This window comes from Rhincodon typus, unplaced genomic scaffold (assembly GCF_021869965.1).
Source record: "Rhincodon typus isolate 14 unplaced genomic scaffold, sRhiTyp1.1 hic_rhity00003507, whole genome shotgun sequence".
Lineage (NCBI taxonomy): Eukaryota > Metazoa > Chordata > Chondrichthyes > Orectolobiformes > Rhincodontidae > Rhincodon > Rhincodon typus.
The window spans coordinates 81-11,131 of NW_025969145.1; the positions used below are offsets into that span (position 1 = coordinate 81).

The window sequence follows — 11,051 nt, forward strand, 5'->3', positions numbered from 1 at the left end:
TGCTGCTTGGCCTGCTGTGTTCATCCAGCCCTGCACCTTGTTGTCTTGTTTTCCCAGAATATTAAAATGGGGTTCTGGATTGCTAGTCCAATGACGTTATCACCACTGCTGCCTTCCTCCTCCCAGCTCAGACCAGCTTCACTGGTAGTACAATTCAATTTCACTGGCAGTGCAGTCCATTTTCACTGTTAACTGTTGTACCTCAACTGACATGATCACTTAGACATTTCAGTTTATTCAATAATCCTTTATTCTGGCTACAACTGATTAACAAACAGCTACTAATACATATCAAACCAAGTAAGGCATAGGACTCACAACCTAGCTTAAGTATTATGATGAATGGTAAACCTCACCACAGCTCTGTAAAAAGAGATCTTTAATTACTTGGTTCCAGACACTAAGGTGGCCACTTGTATGATGATTGTTCTCCAGAGTTATCACTGTCTAAGCTTGCTTTTGTTTCCTTTCTTTTTGGGTAGTTGTTTACTTCTTTTCCCTTTGAATATTTGGTAAGGCTTGAAGCTTTGTATGGTTATCTCTCCTTATATCCTTGATGTCTGCACTGCTGACTGCCTATGCCACTTGCTACTAATAACCGCACTGTGAAAGGGCTGTTTATCACCTAATTTACTTATCACTTGAACCCACAGCATCTTGTCAGTTGTTGCAGTCTGCAGATTTTGAGACTGCTGTAGTGGGACTTGATGTCTGTTTTTGTGTCCATCCATAAATATGTGATAGGCAAAGTTATTGCCCCACCCCACTTAGTTTCTCTTGAAACAGGTCGCAACACCCAGTTACACGCGAGTCAGGCTATTTGCCCTTACAAGTTATCACATTCATTGCTGATTCCATCCAGTTTCGCTATTAGCAGAGTTGTAAATTGCAGAGACCAAAAGATACTGAATTTGTGAAAATGTAACGGAACAATCAGTGCCTGGTGAGAAATGTTTGTGACTGCAAGGCCTGTTAAATATGCAATTTTTATATGTAAAGGAGGGCTGAAGAAAATAAAACATTGCATTTCTCTAACGCATTTCACAGCCTCAGATGTCCCACAGAATTCTACAGTCAACAAAGTTATTTTCTGTAATCTAGGAGTGCAGCTAGTTGCACTCATCAAGATCCACACTATTTTCTTGAATTTATACAACACCTCTAGTTAAATCATACTTTATACATAAGCTAAAATGGTGGATTTTCCCGCTCTTTTGATGACCCTGTTGAAAATATGGGGCCAATTAGGCAGACTTGCCAAACACTGCACCTTCTTACTGATCCAGTAGCCCTAAGCACAAGATGAGGAAATTCCATTTGGATTATAGTCAGTTTAAAAACTTGATTGGAGCTTTCTCTTCCTTTCTTAGTTTAAAGGAGCTTTTGTGTCTCAAGTGGCAACGAGCTCTATGTGAGCCAGGAGAGGCTGTTGGGCTCCTTGCTGCGCAAAGTATCGGAGAGCCGTCAACACAGATGACACTGAACACTTTCCATTTTGCTGGCAGAGGAGAGATGAACGTCACATTGGGTATCCCCAGGTATGAGGAATTTTTACAGACTGTTCTCTAAATGCTTGGCTGGTCTGGCAATCTGTGACATGGAAACAAAATTAGCGTTTTGAGTTGAATGATACTGTTCAGAACCGAAGGATAGTAGAAATGTTGTTTCTATTGGTTAAAGCCTATAGGTTATTCTACCTATAGAAATGAGAGGGATGGTATGGAGAAAGGAGAAGGCAAAGGTTTGGGATCAGGTGTAGGGTGGTTGAGGTTAAATGACAAAGAAGGCATGTTTTATTCTACTCCTAATCTATATGTAGCAATACACACAGTAAACAAAGTACAGCACTGTTATGCATGACTAACACAATGTAATCTATCTAGTTTTTCTTTTCACAAAGGTTGCGTGAAATTCTCATGGTGGCGAGTGCTAACATTAAAACTCCAATGATGAGCATTCCTGTGTTGAACACAAAGAAAGCATTGAAGAAGGTTAAAAAACTGAAAAAGCAGCTCACAAGGGTGTGTTTGTCAGAGGTAGGTATATTTCTTGTATACTTTTCTATACTTCTATATAAAATGTCCAAAAGATACAACTTTTAGTTTGTAGACTGATGTATTTCTCACACTAAATATTAACATTAAAATCTGGGGCTGATTACATGTTTGAGTGTGTGCCATGGGTTGAGTGGAGGTGGGAATCATATGTTCAAATGAGCAGGCATTAGGCCAGTTTCCTGTCACATTCTGTGGCAAGGCAAGATGTCAAAAAGTCCTGTACTGAATGCTATCAAAGCTTGCCGGGAATTTGTATTTATTAAAGGGAGTGCGGTGACTTTTTGGCTGCCAATTTGTTTTAATCCTGTAGTTGGTCTTTCAGTTTGATTGAATTATTTTAGTTATATTTGCTGACTGACTTGCTTATGACTGAGCTTTATGTATTTATTTCCACATCTGATATCTGATATGCTGGGAGTTGCACTGTAAGTAGCCGCAACGAACATTTTGGAGGTTGTTAGTTGGTGATCTAATTGTGGTGTCTTCAGCAACCTAAGTTTTTATCATTACCTTCAGTTATCGAGGCCATAGCTCTGGAATTTCCTTTCTTAAACCTCTTCTGCCCCACTTTCCTTCTTTAAGACACTCCTTAAAATGTGACTCTTTGACCAAGCCTTTGGTCATCTGACCTAATACCTGTTTACGTGGCTCAATGTTCAAGCTTGTTTTGTAGTACTCCTCTGAAGCATCTTAGGTGTACAAAGATGGCTGAAAAATAAGATGTGCTGCCAGAGCTTTTCATCTTGCATTCATCAACATATTTGCAAGTGTGCCAAATTTTTAAGGGAGTAACATGTTATGATGCATGAAAAAAGGGTTGCTGATTGTTTGGCTTGTCGACTTTGATTGACCAAAGTGTTGCCATGGAGAACGTCCAAGAGGGCTATTCTTCTCAGTGCTTTTGTTTAATTCAAAATAACACAATACTCCTTTTTTCTACACAGAGGCCAGGCCCCTAATGAGAATATGTGTAGCTTCTAGCAAGTGTAAGTGAGCCACATTGCAAACCTGACCGATAATTTTATTTAGTGACCTGTCTTCTGCAAGAAAAAGGAACAAGTTCAGACTTTTAAAAAAATTAAACAGAAATATTACAGATAAAAGCCTTATAGGGCAGTCTTTATTGCAATTCCTCCAGCAATCAGTTGTATGACCGACCAATCAGCTAGAGGAGTGAGTAGGCAGTCTAAGATGAGATAATTGACATTTGCTGCATGCACAGAACCTATCATTGTGTTGGAAGAGATCTGTTTATACCGCACTAGCTTCAGTACAATAAAGAATTAGAGCAGAAGTCAAAGGCATGCTTGTCCTTTCCTTGTCGCAATACACTTGCGGAATCATGCTGTATCCCTGATGCAGCACAGTCAGATAAATTGTGCATTACCTGAGGTAATGCAGTCACAGCTTTGAATCTCTTCAGTACTGGATCCTTTCAAACTGCAGCAAGTGGAATTTGTTGACCAATTGGGACAGCTGAGATTATAGCCCTCAAGGCCAACCGTAGACCTGGCCAATATAGAACTGAATTCCTTTCTAGGGACAATATTCAATTACAATGGCAGTGGATAGACTGGAAGTTGTAAGAATGTTAGAATAGATTCCCAGTGGGAATATTTACCCAGGGTATCAGATAAAGTCACAACTCTTCTCTATTCCCTATTGTCTCCTCAAGGAACCATTTGAATTTATCAAGTGGTTTATCTCGAATATTTAGTGATGTACAAATCTAGTTTACCAAATATGTTTACATCAACGAGTTTGAACTACATTAGCTTTTCTGTGTTCCATCAAATTCAGCTCTAAAAGAACAACTTAAAGTTTTTATTCCAATTATCAAAGAAGTTGTCAGACAATAAGGCCATGAACTAGTGGTTGTTTATTAACTTTAGAAGCATATCTGTGTGAAACTAATACATTTTTAGGGTTCATTGACAAAATAAATTATAGAATTTAGGTTATGTTGTTTATAATTCCCCTTGATCCATTGCTTCTGGGTAAACCCACCATCTGCACAGGTAGCTCTATTTAAATCCCACTTCTTTTCATCTAGGTAAACTTGTCTATTGAAGTATCATTTGCCTGGATCTGTCTGTTACTATTGTAACACCTTAACTTCTGAAGCTGCTTTCCTGTCTGTCAGAGATAGACTTTCTGATTTTCAGAGGCACCCTTCTATACATTAATTGATGGCTCATTTGGCTGGACAGCTGGCTTACAAGGCATAGTGATACCAACAACAACAAAAACAAAGTTGCTGGCAAAGCTCAGCAGGCCTGGCAGTATCTGTGAAGGATAAAATATTTCGGGCCTGGTGATCCTTCCTCAGAACTAGTTCTCAAGGTAAACTTGCCAGTTGAGTCAGTAGTTAGAAAGGCTCATGCAACTTTGGCATTTATTTTGAGAGGACTTGAATATAAAAGCTGGGATGTACTTCTGAGGCTCTATAAGGCTCTGGTCAAGTCACATTTGGCGTATTGTGTGTAATTTTGGGCCCCATGTCTCAGGAAAGATGTACTGGCCCTGGAGTGGGTTCAGAGGACGTTCAGAGAATGGTCCCAGGAATGAAAAGCTTAACACATGAGGAATGTTTCAGGATACCATGTCTATACTCGACGGAGTTTAGAAGGATGAGGGGGAATCTAATTGAAACTTATAGAGTACTGAATGGCCTGGACAGAGTGAATATTGGGAAGATGTTTCCGTTGGTAAGAGAGATTAGGACCTGAGGCCACAGCCTTCGAGTAAAGGGAAGACCTTCTAAAACAGAGATAAGGGGAAACTTCAGCCAGAGAGTGGCGAATCTATGGATTTCACTGCCACAGAAGGCTGTGGAGGCCAGGTCATTGAGTATATTTAAGATAGAGATAGATAGGTTCTTGATTATCAAGGGGTTCAAGGGTTATGAGGGAAAAGTGGGAGAATGGGGTTGAGGAACTTATCAGCCATGATTGAATGGCGGAGCAAACTCGATGGGCTGAATGGCCTAATTTCTGCTTCAATGTCTTATGGTCTTATAGTCTAAGGGCTTATCTTACAAAGATAGGATGAGCAGGTTGAATCTTTACCAATCGGAATTTGTAAAAATGAGACTTGATCTAATTGAAACATTTAACATCTTGAGGGAACTTGACAGGGTGGATCCTGAAAGGATGCTTCCTTTTGTTGGAAAAACTAGAAATAAGAGACACAGTTTTAAAATAAAAGATCTTGCTTTTTACATGAACATGAGGTGAGATTTTCTGTATGTTGTTAGTCTGTGCTATTCTCTTCACCAGAAAGCAGTTGAGGCATGGTCACTGAATTAATTCAAGGCAGAATTAGATTTTTCATAGACAAGGGAGTTGTGGGTTACAGAGAGCAAGCAGGAAAGTGGGGTTTGAGACCCCAGCTAGCCATAATCTTACAAAACACACAAAAACAGAAATTACTGGAAAAATCAGCTGGTCTGGCAGCATCTGTGGAGAGAAAATAAAGTTAATGTTTCGAGTGCAGTGATCCTTCTAAAGAATCTCCTAGCACATGCAGTTATTTGTTTTATTTCAATCATTTGAAATGTTGGAGGAGGCTGGGAAGGCGTTTAATGGCTTACTCCTGTACGTACACTCTATGTTACCAAATATTAGTCCTTTAGAGTTTCAATGCAGACGAAACCTGTGGCATTCAGGTTACCATATTCATCTCACAATGTAGAGTATATGGAAAGGATAGAGTAAATCTTGTAATAGTCTCATAGAAATGAATCAGAATTAGAGGAATAGAATAGAACTGAGTGATGGTGCCCCGCACACTTTGTAAGTAGCCTTCTCTGTCATTGAACATTTTGAGACATAGCAACTAATCATGAGACTGTTCTGTTGAGCAAGAAAAAGTTAAAATAGATTTCACTTCCTTTAATGGGAGCCTCCTGTTCCTCATTTTAATGGTAACTAGATTTCAGATTTTTAAAGCTAAGGATCATTACTCCAGCAGGATTTTCTACCTATTTTTGGCATAGTCGTGAATTGTGCAGACAGTCTGAAACTGCATCCATAGAAGAATGGGATGCCATAAGTCGCTAATGTCCATAAGACCATAAGAAATAGGAGCTAGACGAGACCATTTGGCCTCGCCAGCCTGCTCAACCATTCAATAAGATCATGCTTGATCCGACGCTCCTTAAGTCCACTTTTCTGCCCTATCCCCATAACCTTAGATTCCCTGACTGATAAAGAAAATATCTCAGCCTTAAATATACTCAAGGACTCTATGTGGCAAGAATATTGGTCAACACTACCTAGACAAATTAACGCCAAACAAACTAGCACTAAAGTAAGAACTGATATTGAGTTTTAGGTTCAGAAATCCTATTAAGTATCTCTAATTTTAAAAGAAATTAGACCAATTATGTTGAGCAATCTGTGTTACGCCTACTTAGTAAACATCCAGTCCTTTATATCCTTATTTTACCTGGACTGCTCAGTATATTTGACCTCCACATCAAAGAAGCACCCTCACCTAGACTGACATACTTATTTCCTAACTTCAGGGTTTTGCTAACAATGAGGTAACAGCTATCAAGTGTGACTAAGGAAGGATATTATCCAGCTGCCTTCAAGGAGCCATCTGCTTTTTTTGTAGTCTAGGTGACTTCTCATTTGGCTCAAAGAAATCAGAAGTTACAAGACACCAGCTTATAGCCCAACAACTTTATCTGAAATCACTGCTCCTTCATCAGGTGAAGTGTCTGCTTTCTTGCATGTGTCCGCATCTCTGCAGGAACCTGATGTCTGTGTCAATATGCGCGATCTTCTTGAAGATTCTTTCCACTTTGAGCTGACAGTTTGTGGTGTTGATGGAAGCCATGGTGTGGAGGTGCCAGTGTAGACTGGGGTGGACAAAGTCAGAAGTCACACAACACCAGGTTATAGCCCAACAAGTTTGTTTGAAATCACAAGCTTTTGGAGCGCTGCTCCTACATCAGGTGAAGCCGTGTGACTTCTGATTTTGTCCACCTCAGTCCAACACCAGAACCTCCACATCATGGTTGAAAGAAAGAATAATTTATTTTCATAAGCCTACATGATTACAATCATTTTGACAGTTTCCTTTCCCAGCCTGGTTACGTTTTGATGCCAGAATTAAGTGTTGGGCCATTTCTCCTCCTAATTAAGATTGAACCCATTTCCAAAGCATTTTTAAATCTGTGAAAGCAGCTGTGGGTGAATTCCAGTGGAGGGAGAGATATCGTTTTGTGGGACTTTTGAGGTTGGTGGGTGTGGTGTTTTTAGGTTTACCTGTATGTCCTGCCAGATATGCATTTCTTACAAACTATGGTATTTGCCCCAACAAGAAAGCAGGCATAAGGACTTGGACCAATGTGAGCACCACAGCAAATTAACCTAACATTTTATTTTTATTTATTCACTCGTGAGACCTGGATGTCGCTGGCTAGGCCAGCATTTGTTGCCCGTTCCTGGTTGCCTTTGAGAATGTGATGGTGAGTTGCCTTCTTGAACCGCTGCAGCCCATGTAGTGTAGGTAGATTCTCATGCCTTCAGATGCCTTACCTCACAGGGCCAAGTTGAGGGAGTGAAAGAAGTAAAAACTGTTTCAATGCCAAATACAGGTCAGCCTTTGCTGATGAGGAAAGTAGTGAGATTATATTTCTTTTAACTTGGCAGACTTTTTTTTAGATCGTCTCCTCATTATTCAGTGTTTCAAAATTGCAGTTCCTTTTTTGCCTTTGTTACCCAACATTTCATGTATTTTGCTATTGTCACTAAAGATTAGTTATTGATAGTTTTGGTATAGAGTGCCAAGTTCCACAAAGGGCAAAAACAATGATGTTGCTTCAATATTCTCCCCACAATGGGATAACAACAATTAAAATACTGTTTTATAAATGACTTGTGCCAACATGTATAGTAGTTTTGCAACAGTGTTGAAGTGAACATGCACAAGAAAGTGATGTGAGAAACCTTATCCTGCTCATGGTGAAAACACAAATGGGACATGTATTCATTGCATCTGTAAAATCTAACTGAAGGGATTTGCAAGCATTTTGAGTGTAGCCTGGTGACAAAACAGACTTTATTATAGCTCCACAATTCCATGTTCTTAAAAGTGCTGAAATTGCAAATGATGCCTCTGCAACATTTCTGAATTTTTGGAAAATGCAAATATTTTTCTGTACATGTAAGAGAAGAAACAGGCCATTCAGCACCTTGAGACTGCTCTGCAATTCAATATTGTGACTGAACATCTACTTATAAGGCATTTTCCTACACTATTCCCATATCCCTTGATGTCACGAATGTCTAGAAATCTGTGGATCACTTTCTTGAAACTTGATCAGACAGTATGTTCCAAAGTCCTCCAGGATAGAGAAATCATTACTTTCCAAGTGAAGAATTTCCCCATCTTTGCCCCCAACAGTCTAATCCCAAGACTGACCCCTGATTTTTAGATTACCCAGCTCGGGAAGCATTCTTTCTGCATTCACCCTGCATAGCTGTTTAAAAAATTTTGTAAGTTTCATTGAGATCATCTCTCATTTGTTTATATTCTAGATAAGAGAGTCTAGTCATCTATCCTGTTTCTGATTTTGTTTCTTTTATTCTGTCTTTCTGCTGCCATTCCCTGTATTCAAGGATAAGTCAAACTATTTTAACACCTGCAACATGAAGCTTCAGAACTTTATTACAAAAATTCAAATTTGTTATTTTGCAACTTCTTTCTTTAATTGTGGAATTGAAAGTTTCATTTTGTATACATTTCAGGTTTTACACAAAATTGAGGTAAAGGATTCCTTCCAGGTTCAAAGCAGGCTGGAGAAGTTCAGAATTTACCGAATAAAATTTCATTTCCTAGCTTACAATCTGTATCGACAAGAGAAGTGTTTGACACCAGATGACTTATTGCACTACATGGAAACAAGGTAATGGGCTAGAGCAGTCTTAAAGATTTCAGCACAAGAGGCATGCTGCCTTATGGCAATAATAGCAGGACGTAGAACAGGACATTCACCCCATCATGTCTGCGCTGACCATGATGCCATTATAAACTAATCCTTTCTGCCTGCCTGTGGTCCGTATCCCTTTATTCCCTGCCTATTAATGTGTCTGTCTAAATGCCTTTAAATGTTGCTATCATATCTACATCTACTACCTTCTACCACCTCCTCTGGCAGTGCATTCCAGGCACCTACTGCCCTTTATGTTAAAACTAAACTTGCCTCACACATCTCCTTTAAACATTCTCCTTACTTTTAAAACCACATTAAACCTATGCCCTTAAGTAAGCTGTTCATCCCCTCTTGAGCCAGTTGTTTTTTCACTAGCCTCATCATGTTCAATCTGTACCACACATCTTTCTGTCGCATCTGCTGTGTCTGAAGATGTGCAAGCTAAGTGGCCTAGCCATTCTGAATGTCGGGTTACTGGGATAGGGTAGGGTGCCGCATCTAGGCGGGATGCTCTTCAGGATGTCACTGCAGGCTTGATGGGCCAAATGGCCTCTAACTGCACTGTACGGATTCTATGAATCTACATTTTTGTGTGCTTTGTCTGTGTGTCTACTGTTATTCATTTACAGGGCCAAATATCCAGCGTTCAACTCGTAAGGAAAAAAAGTCTTACTTCAATGGTGGGCAAATTATTGGAAAGGGCTCTGAGAGATAGGTGTTATGATCACTTGGATAGGCACAGTTTGATTCGTGATAGTCAGCATGGATTTGTGAGGGGTAGGTCATACCTCACAAACCTTATTGAATTCTTTGAAGAGGTGACCAAACACATGGATGAAGGTAGAGCAGTGGATGTGGTATACATGGATTTAAGTAAGGTGTTTGATAAGGTTCCCCATTGAAGGCTCATGCAGAAAGTAAGGAGGCATCGGATAGGGGAAATGTGGCAGATTGGATTCAGAATTGGCTGACCCTTAGAAGACAAAGGGTGGTAATGGATGGAAAATAGTCAACATGGTGCTCAGTTACGAGTGCTGTACCACAAGGATCTGTTCTGGGTCCTCGACTACTTGTGATTTTTGTAAATGATTTGGATGTAGGAGTGGAAGGATGGATTAGTAAGTTAACGGACAGTACGAAGGTGGGTCGAGTTGTGGACAGTGTGGAGGGCTGTTCTAGGTTACAAAGGGACATTGATAGGACGCAGAGCTGGGCTGAGAAGTGGCAGATGGAGTTTAACCCTGAAACGTGTGAGGTGATTCATTTTGGAAGGACAAATTTGAAAGCGAATACAGGGTTAACAGAAAGATTCTTGGCAATGTGGAGGAGCAGAGGGATCTTGGGGTTCATGTCCACAGTTCCCTGAAAGCTGCCACCCAGGTGAATAGAGTTGTTAAGGCGGCGTATGGTGTGCTAGCTTTCATTAATAGAGGGATTGAGTTCAAGAGCCGTGAAATTATGCTCCAGCTATACAAAAGCCTGGTTCGGCCACATCTGGAGTATTGTGTCCAGTTCTGGTCACCTCATTACAGGAAAGATGTGGAAGCGTTGGAAAAGGTGCAGAGGAGATTTACCAGGATGTTGTCTGGAATGGAGGGAAGGTCTTAAGAGGAAAGGTTGAGAGAGCTAGGGCTTTTTTCTTTAGAATAACAAAGGATGAGAGGTGACTTGATAGAGGTGTACGAAATGATCAGAGGTATAGATAGAGTGGACAGTCAAAGACTTTTTCCTAGGGTGGAGATAGCTATTACAAGGTGGCATAGTTTTAAAGTGAGTGGAGGTAGATATAGGGGAGACGTCAGAGGTAGGTTCTTTACTCCGAGAGTGGTCAGGGCGTGGAATGCATTGCCGGAGTGGGTAGTGGAGTCGGCCTTATTAGGGGCATTTAAGCGGCTATTAGATCGGCGTACGGGTGATAGTATAAGGTAGGGGTGGAGGTTAGATAGACCTTAGGTTTAGGGTAAAATTTTGGCACAACATCGTGGGCCAAAGTGCCTGTACTGTTCCATGTTCCATGTTCCATGTTCCATGTTCCATGTTCCATGTTC

The 11,051-nt window shown here is 40.3% G+C and overlaps 1 protein-coding gene across 1 annotated transcript in view; it reads left to right on the plus strand.

Moving 5' to 3' along the window:
* Positions 1–574: 574 nt before the first annotated feature.
* The window catches only part of LOC109937014 (DNA-directed RNA polymerase I subunit RPA1-like), a gene marked incomplete at its 3' end in the record, with an annotated part of 12,707 nt that continues 2,230 nt past the window's right edge, over positions 575–11,051 (plus strand). Inside the window, exons 1-4 of the mRNA XM_048593684.1 lie at positions 575–943; positions 1,371–1,538; positions 1,901–2,036; positions 8,819–8,976. Of these exons, the coding sequence (XP_048449641.1) occupies positions 1,474–1,538; positions 1,901–2,036; positions 8,819–8,976 (359 nt within the window). The remainder of the gene's footprint in view (positions 944–1,370; positions 1,539–1,900; positions 2,037–8,818; positions 8,977–11,051) is intronic.